General features: G+C 40.3%; 1 protein-coding gene across 1 annotated transcript; it reads right to left on the minus strand.

The window, feature by feature from the left end:
- Window positions 1–3,287: 3,287 nt before the first annotated feature.
- pik3r6b (phosphoinositide-3-kinase, regulatory subunit 6b) lies at window positions 3,288–15,577 on the minus strand. The gene is made up of 20 exons (XM_050068985.1): window positions 15,562–15,577; window positions 15,347–15,439; window positions 14,335–14,438; window positions 14,081–14,149; window positions 13,777–13,912; window positions 13,627–13,696; window positions 13,346–13,529; window positions 10,885–11,029; window positions 10,700–10,792; window positions 10,259–10,607; window positions 9,710–9,806; window positions 9,527–9,646; window positions 9,244–9,264; window positions 7,730–7,813; window positions 6,224–6,352; window positions 6,064–6,114; window positions 5,897–5,987; window positions 5,761–5,813; window positions 5,566–5,666; window positions 3,288–3,699 (listed from the first exon to the last, which is right to left on the minus strand). Exons 1-20 carry the CDS (start codon window positions 15,575–15,577, stop codon window positions 3,555–3,557), a joined length of 2,151 nt encoding a protein of 716 aa, XP_049924942.1. The 3' UTR covers window positions 3,288–3,554.
- Window positions 15,578–15,614: the final 37 nt, after the last annotated feature.

Genomic DNA, 15,614 nt, shown 5'->3' on the forward strand with positions numbered 1-15,614 from the left:
CTACTATGCGCCCCGGCTGTATCTAGGCTAACGGCTAACATGCTAACTATTATTTTAATGTCACTAGTCACTTGAAACAAATTTAGGACGATAGGAGACAGGTTGAAATAAACCGAAATTTCCCTTTAATCAATTTAATCATTTTCTTTCGAGTGACTAATCATTGCAGCTCTACTATTGATCAACACTTCACTGAACTTCCAGTTCTTTTGAACAGCGTTCAGCGGGACGTTCAGGGTGACAGTGATGTTAATGTAATATAGTAAACAAGACAAGTTAGCCTTCTGAGCTAACACTTTTTTTAAACGCAATTTTCTCTTTCTGCTAATTTCTTGCAATTTTTGGGGGGTCATTTCTTCTTATGTTGCTCATTACCTTCTTCCCATGTTTCTAGAAGATATCGAGCCAGGTTCCTCAGGTTACAGTGGGTTAAATTGATTATTTCTTGAAGGCTAGTTTTTTGAAATATCATGTTTTTATTTCATTTTATTTTATTTTACTTATTCAGCAGGGACAGTGCACAGCTACTTGGCTGCGGCAGAGTTAGCTATAAGCTAATTTCCATCTGTAGTCCCTGGACAGGAAACAAGACACAACTACAAAATAGAACATATTCATAACACAACATCAAGTCATCACAACAATAACAACAGCAACAACAATACAACCAAAAACATAAAGTAATAACAAGATTTCATAATGTTAGATCAAGTGTTTGAGCTCATGTGTGATGGGAACATGATCGGTTGATTTTAGCCACGACATCATCTGATCTCACTTGATACTGAGCTCCAACAGTCTGCAGCTCTAACAGAGACTGATCTACTGAGCTGCACTACACAGTCTCTACCTACATGTCCTCCCATTGTCTGAACACAGCTGTATGAACTCTTTAAAGGTGGAGCAGCTTATCATTAATCACTCTGTACACTGGACTAACATCAGTACGACACACACAGAGCTGTCAGAGGTGATGACGTCTCTGAATGATGTGACAGTGGTGAGAACATGGTGCTTTTTGTTCAGTGCATTGAGTGTATTTGCAGTGCTCTTTTCCCAGCTTGTGATGCAGCATGAAATATGTGGGAAAAAATATTGAATGCATGTATGTTTTTACAGCATGTAAAGGGAGCTGGTTTTGAATATATACCCAAAGTTCCTTCCTAATGTTTAAATATACAAATGAGGCATTGTCTAATTAAATACGGATGTTTCACACACATTTACAGAAGAGAAATATTAATTAAAATAAACTGAATGTGTGTTTTTGGAGGCTTTCTTCTTACTAGTCTGACAGAAGACATGTTGTGGATGCAAAGTGCAAGAAACAAACGGTTTCACCTGGAGTGTCTTATCTTAATTTAAAGGATAAATTCATTTTATTCTACTAGTATTAATGTTTCATAACCTGTAGGTGATTTACACATGAGCATACAGCTGTTACGGTGGTAAAATAAATTAATAAATAAATCGAGTACACATGTCAAACGTGTTCAGTGTTCGCGTCCTGAGTAATAAATCTACTTTACATTTCTTTTTCAGACACACTGAGATAAAACCAGGCCCAGCTGTCGGTAGTTTCACCTGTGCAGCTGGATGCACCTGTTCCTGCACGATAACAGGCTGTAGACGTGTTTCAGTCCACGTCACAGTAAAAGTAGCGAGATAAGGAAATAAAAAGTGACGTTAAACATTTACCTTTTTCACTTCCGGCCCCCACGAGCTTCTTTAAACTCCTGTCCCGGTCATTTTAAAGCTGATGTCCCGCGTTAAATCCACAGTTTGGTGAGTTTAGAGTTTAGTGAAGATGACACCTGTTACACCTGTTACCGTCTGAAAGGTGAACTCACTCTGCGGTGACTGAGAGCTCACCTGGAGGGGTGTTACCAAGGACTGCAGCGCCCCCTGTCGGTGTGGATGCCTCTGTGCACAACACACAGCATCACTCCACCCAAACAGTGTCAACAAGTTGATCAATAAAGTTCAACTGATCAATTGATCCTTAATCTGATGAAATAATGTTATATAAACTGAACACTGGTCACTTACAGATACTTGTAATGTGCTGCTGTTTCAGGTGTGAGAGAAAAAAGCATGCACATAAAAGAGAAAAATATTCAGCCAGGCTTTCAAATAAAACAGTTAATACACATTATTGACAGTATTTTATTCACTTTTGTTTTGTATTTATGTTTTAAAATTTCCCTTTATTTTATCTATTTATTTTATTTATTAATATTACTTTTTTATCCATGTTATTGAGATTATTTATTTATTTTTGTTTTAATCTATTTTATCTGACTTTTATTACAGCTTTTATTATATTTATTACTTTGTATTATGATTATTGTTATCATCATTTATTGTATTTTATTATCATTTTTATTTATTTGTATTTTTAATCTATTGTATCTACTTTTTAGTCTAACATTTTTCTAACTATTTCATTATTATTATCTATTTTATTTCATATTAATATGTTTCATTTCATATCATTTTTGATTATTATTATTATAGCTGTTAAATCTATTGTATTTTATTGTTATCATTAAAATTCTTTTTTGTTTTGTATTTTATTTCTGTTGTGTCTTGTTCAGTCTGGCTTTTATCTAATTATTTTATTATCTTTTTTTTATCATTATAGCTTTTAAATGTATTGTATTTTACTGTTATCAATTTTATTCATTTTTGTTTTTAATCTATTGTATCTTCTTTTTAGTCTAGCTTTCATTTAACCATTTTATTATTATTTTTGTATTTTATTGTCATCATTTTATTCGTTTCATATTTTTTATCTATTTTATCTATAGCTTTAATTTAACTATCATTATTATTAAAACTTTTCAATCTATTATTCTATTTTATTGTAATTTTTATTTTATTATTTATTTGATTTTTTATCTAACTTTATATTATCATTATAGCCTTTAAATCTTTTATTGTATTTTATCGTCATCATTTTTATTCATCTTTGTCTGTTTAATCTGTCTTGTTTTTTCACACCTATTACTGTTATTAGAGATTTTAAATCTACATTTTCATAATATTTACAGTTCTGGATGCATTGGTCACAAATTTTTATTTATTTTTATTTTTTACTACACACTTACCTGTGTGAAGATGTTATACAAATAAAGATTGATTGACTGAATAATTCTTTCACAGCAGTAGAAACTAATTCAGTTTAAGGTCAGTTTATTAACAAAATTTCCAAATTCAACACACATGAGGTCATGTTACATATTCATTTGTTCCCCTGCTGCAAACAGAGGACTTGTGACAGTAAATGTGTCTCTGACCAGCTCAGCAAATTCATGCAGCAGTTAGGCATGTGTGCTGTTCTTATATTAAAAATAGTTACCATGTTAAAGTATTTTAAGGGTCTAACGTTATAATAACAAAAGCATATTGTTATATACAACAGAAAAAATGTTGTTAATACTTTATTTTAACCCTCTGTGTCATTTATAACATTTATACACACAGGTTTGTGACACATCATCTGGTGTTGATGCAGCATCATCTGTACACATGGCGTGGACGGCTCACGTCTCTCAGGCCGTCACTCCAGTGAAGGTGTTGATGGGCAGCGACAGCACTTTGTCCAGATACTTGCTGATCAGCGGCTCTCGCTCCTGACTGACACTGAACCTGGACCGGATGCTGCAGCCTGGATCCAAGCACGGAGAAATCTCAATCCTGTAAAGAGCGTTACGTCACATTAAATCACACCTTCAAGTTGTGGTTCCCAACTGGTGGTTTGCGGTCCCAAAGTGGGTCGTGGGTCTGTTCTGAATGGACCGCAAGCAGTGATAATTTAGTTGAAGAAAAACTATGACGAAAATGTTTCATCAACATGACAAAAACAAGATGATGACGAGCTAAAAATAGATCTTGATAATAAAATCTAGGATGAAATTCAGGTTTCATTTTCGTTGATGAGACGAGACGTGACGAAAATGTTAGTGTCAGACACTGAAAGCAGAGAACGGCTGGGCCTGTGATTATCTTCAAATGCCACATGAGAGACGGGCTAGTAAATCCCAGTAAATAGTCAGTGCCAGGATGTTTGCTAATCAGCAAAGACACTCACACCGCAGCAGCATCATCCGTTAATGCTGGAGAAATGCAAGTTTGTAAATGACAGGGGGGTAACAGATATACAAATGGTCATGTTTTGGGTGGAGTGTTCCTTTAAAGTGGACTTGCAAATGCTTCCTCTCTATATTACAAAAAACGCAGTTCAGGACACAGAAAAGTCAATTTCCAGATATTTATGGCAGGGGAGGAAAGCCAGAGTGAAAATTAAAACATTGCAACTTCCTATAAACAGAGGGGGGATAGCCCTACCAAGTCTTCTTTATTATAAGTGGGTTTGCCATGCTCAAACAATTTATAATTGGATACATAACTTTTTAGAAACCAAAAAATCCCATATTGACTCCTGGTGTTGCCACCCCCATTCCTTATTAAGCTATCTGTCAGGTAATGTCCAGCTCCCATCAAATATTAAAAAAAAATGTAATTGTAAGCAATACATTAAAAACATGGTATGATATCTCTAAAATGACTGATCATCAAAACTTTTCATCATCCCTTCTTCAACCAAATACTAACAATAATTTCTTTTTACCTGTACAAGGGAAAGGGGTTTTTGAAGAGTGGTTTACAAAAGGTATTAAAACAATCGGAGACCTGTTTGAAGCAGAAACAATTATGTCTTTTCAGCAACTTCAGATTAAATATGGAATATTCTTCACATCCTTTTTTGCATATTTACAGATCAGACATTTTATATTCTCTGCCTGCAAGTTTCCTGACGATAAGTACGTTAGGAGCACTCTTGATGACCTTCTTCTCATTCCAAATATTACAAAAAAGTTTATTTCCATTTTGTATCAGGAGCTACAGTGCTTTGACAAATATAACATTGATAAAATTATTAGTACATGGGAGAAGGACCTAGGAATCCAATCTAGCCAGGGGGAGTGGTCGAAGATATTCAAGTACAATATTCTTATGTAATCGGTTAAATGAGAGCCAATACCGAATATTTCACAGGCTACAACGTACACCCCAGTTTCTCAATAAATGCAACTCCAATATATCTCCCATGTGTAAAAAATGTAAGAAAGAGTTGGGAACTTATTTTCACTTAATATGGAAATGCCCTTTTATGGCACGTTTTTGGAAAACGAGGGGTGGATTAACTTTCAGAATGAATTCAGATTGATAGTTATTCCCTTCTTTTTTTTTTTTTTTTCTTTGTAATTTTATTTTAAGAATGTGTCTTCTCATCAACCCCCTTTTCCTTGAAAACTTGTGACCTAACACAGGAATGGAGTAAATTTTCCTTTTGTGCTGTGCTTGTTCTGTGATGTATATTGTCGATGTTGCCATTTTGCTATGATTTGTGATTCAGGTGCTGTCGTGCTTGTTTGTTTGTTTGTTTTTCTTTCTGTTGTCCTGTTTTGTTTTTCTGTTTCCTTTTGCATTCTGAAAATTAAAATCAATAAAATATATATATATATATAAAGTGGACTGAAAATGTGAAACTGAAATGACCTGAGAACATCAGTGTAGGTCCTGCGGGAGTCCTTGTCCAGACACACGGAGAGCATTCGATGCTCCATCGTCCTGATGCTGATGTTCTGGGTTTGGATCGTCTAAAGTTTAGAAAGATGAACAACCTGCATTTAAGCTTCAGTTACAATATTACTTTAAATAAAAGTACTTTTAATCATCTAAATATCTTCTTACTGTGTTGTATCCTGGGTTCAGACTGTCAAACCTGACAGTGAGGTGATCCTCGCCTACACAAAGTGACAAAGATTATTCATCACATTTTTCAAACTGACATAAATCTGTCAGTTAAATATAAAAACAAAAAGTTCACCTGATGTTAAAGCTGCCGGCTCTGATGTAATCATCACGCCACATGTCATGGGCGCCTCTCCCATTTTGACTTTTCTTTTGCTCAAAGACATCTGTTGATGAAATAATCGTCAGCTCACATCCTGCTGCTGATGCTAATATTATAAACATTAATAATAACGACGGTACCTTTGAATAACTGACTGACATGACTGCGGCAAAGAGTTCCACTGTCGACTTCTTTCGGCGTGCAGAGGGCTCCTCTGTCAAAGACAACACCTCATTTTATCTGACTGTAATGTCATAGCAGTACACACACACACACACACACACACACACACACACACACAGAAGGAAACTCAGAAAACCTACTTGTGAACTTCTCTTTCAGGTGTCTGAACTCAGGGATGTCTGCGTCCAGGTGAGACACAAACACGTCCTCCACCACCGAACTCACGCCGCAGCTGGAGCGCGTCATCTAAACACAGACTGGAGTCAGTCAAACCAGGAAGTACACGAGCAGCAAGAAACCACTGACAACACTAGCATCAGCTGGTTTAGTTTTCCTCCCCTGTTTAGACCCACACACACACAACTGACATCAAAGAACAAGTGCCCCTGTCCCAGCCTAAAAGTTGCACTTGAACCCAGCACAAAGACTAGAGTCAACGTCCAACCAGCACGTACGTTCTGCTCCTGCTGGGGTAACTCTCCATACCAGCAGGTGGCAGTAGTTTGTATTCGTCATTCAAAAAGGGAAAACAGACCACCAACAGGACGGATTCAAGATGCTAGTTAGCCATGTAGCATAGTGACAACACAAGCTGATGTCGAAAGAAGAAATTATATTTGGACTTGGACGACGCCTTTCTAGTGTTCTGACAATTCAAAGCGCTTTTTACACTACGAGTCACATTCACAGGGCGGCTACGCAGCTGTAACACCCTCACACACCAGTGGAACAAGTGTGGGATCGAATTGCTGATCTTCTGATAGAGGGATGACCTGCTCTACCTCCCGAGCTACAGCCGCCCCCTTTTAACTAGCGAACAATAACACAAACAGTTACAAACTGTTTCTGTTAAAGAGCGCAATGGCCAGAAAATGATATGACCATGTATAACAAGTTTGTTTTGTTCTCACTCCCTCTTGACTTTAGCTGTTTGTTTACTTTCCTCACTTCTGTTTCTCTTCTTGTGCACTGAGTAGAGCCGCCAATCAGAGTGATGTCATTCACTGATGAGCTCCGCCGGCTCCAATGCAGATTCAATATGCTGAATCAGCTGAAAAAAAAAGCCAACAAGGGCTGACTTGTGTCAACGTTGTGGGACACACCACAAAAATGACCGACGGCCAAGTGTCAGCTTTGTGTGTCAGGGTCCTTAGCTCTGGTTTTGGTCTCCACCAAAGAAAAATATCTGTATCTTTAGCAGCTCACTGCTCAACTTTTTTCACCAGTTTGTTACTGACTTTTTCTGTGTGCTGTTCAGTGCAGGACAAATATAGTATAAACAGTGTTCAGTGAAGTGAAGTGAGCTAAAAGAGGGTAAAAACCTTCGTACAATTAAGAGAAGCTGGGTGATAATTCTCTGTGGTTCAACATTGCAAGTGATCATTTTTACCGAACACACAGCCATGTAATCAATTGTTAATATAAAGAATCATTGATCAGAGCAGCTTTATGTAAAAACAGCAGCACACCACAATATAAATTTATAAACTCTAATATGTCTTTGACAAAATGTTCTTCTTCTCATGTGATAATGTTCCTGTGCTCCTGTTGACATATGAAAACCCAACCTTGCTCTGTCTTCCACATTTGCATATGTGTAAATTTGAATATCACTCACTGTACCTTCACAGAATAGAGCGGCAGGTTAACGGGCTGCATCCCACAGCGGAGGTAGTAACACAGAGTGTCCAGCAGAGGGAGGCTTTGCTCTGGTGGCTCGCTGTGATCAGAGTGCTGCAGTAGAGAGACATCACACAATGAGGAAGGTTTCAGATGAACACACTCTCTGCTGCTGCTGTATTTGAAGCTCTACTTGTTTATGGTGCAGCCCCACGATACACGACATATTCACATTAATTGCCAGTGTAGCCTCGCAGTTTGTTTGTGGCTACCGCTTGACTGGCTGTCTTGATGTAAGCACCGTTTGAATTTTTTTTAGGAATACATGGTATGTTCTGAAAATACTTAATTCCAGATATTGCTAATACTTTTCTATGAACCAAGTTAGCACTTACGTTAGCGTTAACTGCCTTCCCTTGTTAGCTAGCACAACCTTTAGCACAGCTGGCACCCCGGTGGCACTAATCACGCGAGTAACATGATAAAAAATTTGCCTCGTGTTTGGTCTGAATCAAACGGAAAAGTGAAACCAAAGTGAAAAATGAGCCAAAGCCGAAGTGCAAAAACTGCAGTTCCTCTGATGGCCACTTGATGCTCCAAGAGTGAGTCAGTCCCCATAGACCTCCAATGTTAAAATGCCCAACTTTACACCAGAAATAAACATGTTCACACCCTGGTACAAAAAATGGTTTTGGTCCTTTTGGCTAATTTCCCCGTTCATGACAATTACACTTTACACAATTACACAATTACATTTTATATAACTCACTGGTTTAAATGTGATTAAGGTTTAAAGTTTTCCATTAAAAAAGGGTGTGGCGTATAGTATAGGCGTAGCTGTAGCTGTCGCAATTTCAGTTTTCAGTTCATAATTTTTAAGGTTTTGGTTGCCAGGAAAGTGCATTTTGTTTTAATGGTTTTCAGCCTGTTTTTTGCTGGAGAAAATTAGCATTAGCATTAGTATCACAGTTACCCGGGAACTGCCCATTGGAGCATTAGCATTAGTATCACAGTTTTGGTCCGACAGCCCATTGGTTCGACATCCCATTGTTCCAACCATATTAAACCCATTGTTCTGACCATATTAAACCCATTGTTCCGAAGTCCGTTCTGAAATCATCATGATGCCCTGTGGTTAAGGTCTGGTTAGGTTTAGGTACAAAACCACTTGGTTAGGGTCAGGAAAAGATCATGGTGTGGGTTAAAATGAAAAAGAAAGTGACAAACACATAAGCCGTGAGCCTGCTCCGCCTCAAGCCTTTTCCAGCTGACCCAGAGCCGGTCGTGACGCACCATACGCCCGCCGCGAGCCGTTCAGCACCGCGGACAGTTGGACCAATGGGATGTCGAACCAATGGGCTGTCGAACCAATGACATGGACCCCAGTTACCCATAGCTCTAAATGCATTGTAATAACCAGGCTAGCAGCTAGTCTTTGGGTTAGCCCCACCCTCTCGTCCAATTATGGTCATTTCTGGATCTAAAAATCCAAGATGGTGATGGCCAAATTGCCGAACTTGAGACTTCAGAATGGAGGTCTACAAACCAATCGGTGACGTCACGGTGGCTACGTCAAATTACTATACACAGTCTAAGGCCAGAACAAACCTTAAGCGCTAATGCTAGCAAATGTTAGCATGCTAAAGCACTAAACTTAGATGGTGAACATAGTAAACATTGTACCTCCAACATGCTAGCATTGTTGTTGTGAGCATGTTAGCATGCTATTTAGCATTAGCTCAAAACACCGTTGTGCCAAATGAAGCCTCACAGATGGATGTCTGTAGACTCAATGGTTACCATTTCAGCCAGTTTGGAGATTGTAGCTCCCAGACTGTTGATGTTGCTGTTGTACCATGGATCCACTCTTCCCAACGTGGAGGCCAGAGACAATCTGCATCCATTCTGACACGGGCTGTCCTGTGAGTCTTCAACAAAATACCAGTCTGTCTGTGTCGCTTTGAGCGACTCAGCGTGACTCACAGGTGAACTGAGCAACGACTCCACATTAGAGAACGGGACGTAGTACAACTGTAGCTTCAGTTTCCTCGTCAGGAGAAGGTGTTTTGACTCTCGTTCTCTGCTGGGAAATACATGGAGAACATTAAAGGTCCAGTGTGTAAGATTCAGACAGGGAATATAATATAAAACATATGTTTTCTTTAGTTTTTAATCACCTGGAAATAAGAATCATTTTGTTTTTGTTACCTCAGAATGAGCTGTTTATTTTTACATAGAGAGCAGGCCCTTGTCCAAGGAGTCCTCCATGTTAGTCTGCATACATCAAACTTGATGTCTTACCCAGGGTTATTAGTTCCATGTAGCACAGTGTAGTTTGCACTAAAGTTATGAGACTGCTTAAATCGTACAGTCTGCAGGAGGCTTTACATACGGTTTCTTTAAAGGAGAGTTAAGTGCACTTGCTCACATTTACATACACACAATGCAAATGCAGAAAAAGGTTGAGGATCATACACCACTTTGCTGTAACACTATCTGGAAGAAGATATTCACAACAAACCAGCTGCTCACCGAATCGAGTGATAAGTCCTGGCGAGTCGTCCCAGCACACGGTCATCGCCCATCACCACCACATGTGCCGTGTGACGCCTCCTGTCTTCTTTTACGACAGCAGAGCTTCCAGGAAACACATCTATCTTCTCCTGCATAAGGCTCAGTCTATCTGCTGGCTTCATGGACTTAAAGGCATTTCTCCGTTTGATTACTGACCCGGGCTTTGTGGCCAAAGACCGCAGTGTGTCGTCGGGGTCGCTCTCCTTTATATCTCTCTCTATCCCGCTGTCTCTTTTGCCCTTCTCATCTTCATCAACACTGGCTGAGTTAGAGTGGGAGCACTGGGCGAAGTCTGCCAGCAGGTCCCCTTTTGGACAGATACATCAGTGTACATTTTTACTGCAGCACCTTGACAGAATTATAAAGCAGTGGCAGTGGTGGTTTGTCTGGTTGACTCACATAGATCATCCTCGTCGCTCCATAACAGGAAGTTGATCTCTGGAAAGGGCATTGCATTGCTACACACAGAACCGTGATCCAGCGTTGTTCTTCCTAAGACAACAAGATAAAGATGACGCGGCAGTCCTGTCACAGTCTCTGCTAATACCAATCTGTGCTACAGCAGCAGAGTGCAGTACACACACCTTTAGAGGCAGTCAGGATGTCTCCGTATATGTATCTTAGTTTGTTCAGATAGATTGTACGACCACCTGCACCGTGCTTCATACTCTTCTCCACAGCTGAGACCACTTCCTGGAAATATTTCTCTACCGTATGTTTCTCTAAAGCCTGAAACACACAAAAGACACACAGTCTGATAAACAACAACAAATACTGACAACTTATTGATATAGTAAAGTGAGGTATAAACTTGCCCCATGCAAGCATTTATCAGCACGACCAAAGGTGCTTTCAGCCCTAGAGTGGTCTCCTTTGGTCTGAATCAGGGACTCATGTTCCAAAGTTGTATAATTGCCTAGAGTTGGTTCGTGTTCTCACGGCAGCATTTACAAGAGGACCAGATCAAATGCCTTGTGTGAGAAAGCTGCTCTTGATTGGTCAGAATTTCCATGTGGGAAAAATCCAGGAAGTAAAGCAAACGTTGAAGAAGAGTACACTTGCAAGATAAATGTGACACTTTCTAATGTCACAATGGAGGGACAACTACGCAGGTTGATTTTAGCGCTGCTCATCGTGGACTATATTGCTGTCATTGTTCATTTTAGTCAAACCATACAGTTTGAAAACGAGGCGCGGCTCCAACTAGAAAACAATGTTTTGATGCATTGGATGTGCTGAATGTGCATATTAAGGCAGTACAGGAGGAGGTGCACATTAATAATCCTCCAGGACTGTAACATGCTCATGTTTAACCCAAACAATGTGTCATGTGACTGCAGTTGCTTCACATCTAGGTCGGAACACCTTCTCACTACAAACGAACCGCACCAGAGTTCGTTTGTAAACGGACTGAGACCACCTCTTCAAGAAGGTCTCAGTCTGGTTGTTTTGGTGCACACCTGAGTGTGATTGCTGTGTTCACACCTGTCCAAACAAACTGCACCGAGGGGGCAAATGAACTTGAGTGAGGCAGGTGTGAACGCACCCTAAGAGTCAGTGCTTTGAGCTAAATGCTAACACTAGCATGGCAATGTGCTCACAGTGACAGTGCTAACACGCTAATGTACAGCAGTTATATGTTCACCATCTTAGTTTAGCATGCTAGCGTTTGCTAATAAAGTGCAGGGATGACGTTTTCCTGGGCTGACGTACTAAAGTTTAACGGCAGTTTGTCCAACAGTTGTTGAGATATTTTAGACCTGACCAAAGTGCTGACTGATCAACCAGTTGACTGACTGGCATGACCACCCAAAGACCAACAACGCTACCGTGTCTAAAAATGTTACTTGTCCAAGACAGCTTCATTAGGGCTGCATCTGTAAACTGTGAAAACCATAGTATGAAAATTGGTATCACACTGTGTATATTTGCTCATCTGTGGTATTGAAAAAAAATGCAACTGGACGAAAAATCTCATCTGCACATGCCCATCTCCTTCCTCCATGAATGCCTATCAGACTTTTTACACAAAACTTCATAAACTTTCACACGTTTGTTCAACCCAAAAAAAACGTCTGTTTTCCTTTAAGGGTCCCTGTTGTCCCTGATAATATTAGGTAATACTGTATAAGGTGATACCACAAACAGTAATAGGCTGACCAAACGTCCTCTTTTGCCCGGACATGTCCACTTTTCACGTCCTGTCCGGGGCGTCCGGGGGTTTTTATAAATTGAATGTAATGTCCGGTTTTCCTTGTGTGTGTGTGCGTGTGTGTGTTAGAGTGCGGCACGAGCTGCATATTTCTGTCCGAACCCGACAGTCATTCTGTTTTGTTATGTCCGAAACCGAACCGAGCCCGACATTATTTAATTACTAAAGCACTGAGTTTGTGTCACACAGTTGTTATGGTTACAGGCTATTTAACAGGCCGGGCGTGCACCGTGGGTGCTCTGCGGAGAGTTAGACCTCCGTGTTTGAGACGGGAGCAGGAGGTCCGAGGCTTCCAGCGAGGGGAGAGGTAGAAACAAACTGTGTGTGTGTTGTGTTCAGGTGGTGTCACGTAAATAACAGTCCCCAAGTAATAAACAGGACAGACAATAGGATTTTATTTATTTTTACACTACATTTTCACTGAAAGCTGACCGAATCCGACCCGAGCCCGAATACAATTTATACATTTTTGACTGAACCCGGCCCGACCCGTCGGGTAGGCCTACCGTCGGGACCCATCGGGCTCGGATCGGGTAGCCACACTCTAGTGTGTGTATGTGTCCCCTATCTATAGGGGCCTATCTGAATTTCTGTCTTTGAGAGATATTATTTTGTAATATAACTGAATTTTCTATCCATACATGTAAATTTTAAATATATTAAAATGATAAGGCAAACTGTGAGTATCATTTAAGTAGGCTATCTCGTGGCTGGGCCGAGTGTCCTCTTTTTTGGAAATCAAAATATGGTCACTCTAAACAGTAATATTTTCCGAGATGGTATGGTCCTGTGAAAATCTCACACAGTTGCCACCCTAATCTTAACAGACCTACCTCCAGAGCCTGAGCCAGTCTGGAGCTGTGGCAGCTCGTCCCCAGCCCGGCCTGCAGCACACGCAGCACCACACTGATCTCCATGGTTGTCGTGTCCCTGAGAAAGTTTGACGCCTCCAAGTGTTTTCTCACTGCTGCCTCCAGTGGAGCCGAAAACACAGCTGGGTCAGCGAGCACAAACACCCTGGAGGAAATCAGCAGTTAATAAAGTACCTTATTAAGTGTTTTAAACTCTGAAGCATTTTAATACAAGCTGATTGTCATTCAGAGGCTATACCCACTTTTCCTGCCAGGTGAAATGATTGTTGTTCAGATTCTGCTCTGCAGTGACTCTCTTCTGATACAAGGAGCCTGTTGAAGGAGGGATCAATTTGTTAGGTAGTCTTTCTTTTACAGCATCATACTGTACAGACGTGTGCATTGATGGACACCTGGTGTGTTCATTTCCATCTTGATGCTCCTCAGCGTGCGCAGGGCCACAGCAGAGTAAGGCGATGGTAATATCAGCAGCTTCATCAAACACTCGTACACTGTCTGGTAGAGGCTGCTGGGAATCATCACACCTGACTGGAAAGGTAATACAGACGTAACAAAACCTTAAGACCGAAAACATGACTAACGATGCAAACTGTTTTTGTCTTTCCAGCTGCATGTATTTATAAGTGTAAACGGTTGTTACGGACTTCTTCTGAACACTATGATAGTATCAGCTGCAGTCACGCAGGTGTGTCTTACCTGAATAACTGCATAGTAGAGAGTGTGAAGCATCGGAATGACATGCGTGTAGGATTGTGGTTTGTGAATCTGTTTCAGTCAACAAACAAAGTTACATTGATGAGCTTTAACATTCTTTTTCAACAACTAAAAAAAATTAAATAAATAAAAATCTTTGTCTTTAAAGACAGAAACAAGTGTTTGGAAATCTACATGGAACTTTAAATTCGACTTTAAAATCTGAAAGCAGAGTTGAGGGAACGAACCTTGCTGACTCTCTTCAGTTTCTTGTCCAGCTCTTTGACCAGAACTCTGATCAGTGAGACGCTGCAGGACGGATCGTCCTCCAGCTTCTTCTGAAGGCTCCATCTGTGCACTCCTGCAGACAGACAGCAGTTTGCGTCTTTATTTGACTATATTCACTTAGCTGTCTATCTTGGGGCATGTAGTCCACTGCTGAGAATTCACTTTTTGAGATTAACATTAGATGGTTGTTACGATGGTCAGGGTGCCCAGTATAGCCCCATTTACACCGATCAGCATGGTACAGTTCAGTTAAATTTTTTTCCCGTTTCCACAGTGAAAAGTTGTGGATGGTACCAACAGAAGCGTTCCTTAGCGTCCCCATGTTTGGTCCCCCCTCTGTTGGGGTACCTAGCACACAGATCTGGTACTAAAAGGTGGAGCTGTGAACACTGCAGTCTGATTGGTCAGTAGAGGACGGTCACTCTGCTCAGGGCTGAGTTGTGTCTGGTTTTGAGGCTCATGTAACCACTGTTCATACTGTGGAGAGTTTTATTAGTAAACTGTAACTATAAAATGAAAGGATGTTTTGCTGCCTCTCACAGCAGCTGGAGTCTGAGAAAAAATAACTTCATTCACTGGGCCGACTGCCGGCAACTTTTAAGGTGGAACGTTAACTTGTAATGTTACTCAATGCATGAGTTGATGACGTGAATCCATCAGCACACCTTAAATTTCACTGTGACAACTTTGACCATCACTTTAGTTTTTATACGACACACACTTTTAGTAATGAGTGGATCTTCAAGCGTTTTAAAATCTGTATTAACTTCATCCAGGTTATGTGAAGGTCCTATACTCTAATCTCCAAGAGCGTCGTTCCTGAGCTTGCCTGGGAAGGACTAAATGCGCAAAGCTAGAAACTTTGATCACAACACACAGAGTGTGACTTTTTCTCTGGTGCAGCCACATCTTTACATTTGCTGCTATAATAACGTTCTGAATGTAGCACACTGACCCTCTAAGAGCCTCAGCTGTAGTTACCTTTCTGTGAAGAACTCTGGCTCCTCATCTCTTTGAGAAGAGCCTGGACGTTGTTGTACAGGCTGGTCTCCACAGGCGAGAGCACCACATCAGCTTCACATTAAGATCACAATAACCATAGTCAGTCCACATTGCACTACTGCAAGTTTTAATCAGCAAAAAAGTGTGTGTATTAGGTGATTTCAAACAGTTAAAGAGGAAATAAAAGCACTTACCTGTGGGATCAACCATCTTTTCTGCTCTTCAGAGTCTCAGGATAACTTCAGGA

This window comes from Epinephelus moara, chromosome 18 (genome assembly GCF_006386435.1).
Source record: "Epinephelus moara isolate mb chromosome 18, YSFRI_EMoa_1.0, whole genome shotgun sequence".
Taxonomy (NCBI): domain Eukaryota; kingdom Metazoa; phylum Chordata; class Actinopteri; order Perciformes; family Serranidae; genus Epinephelus; species Epinephelus moara.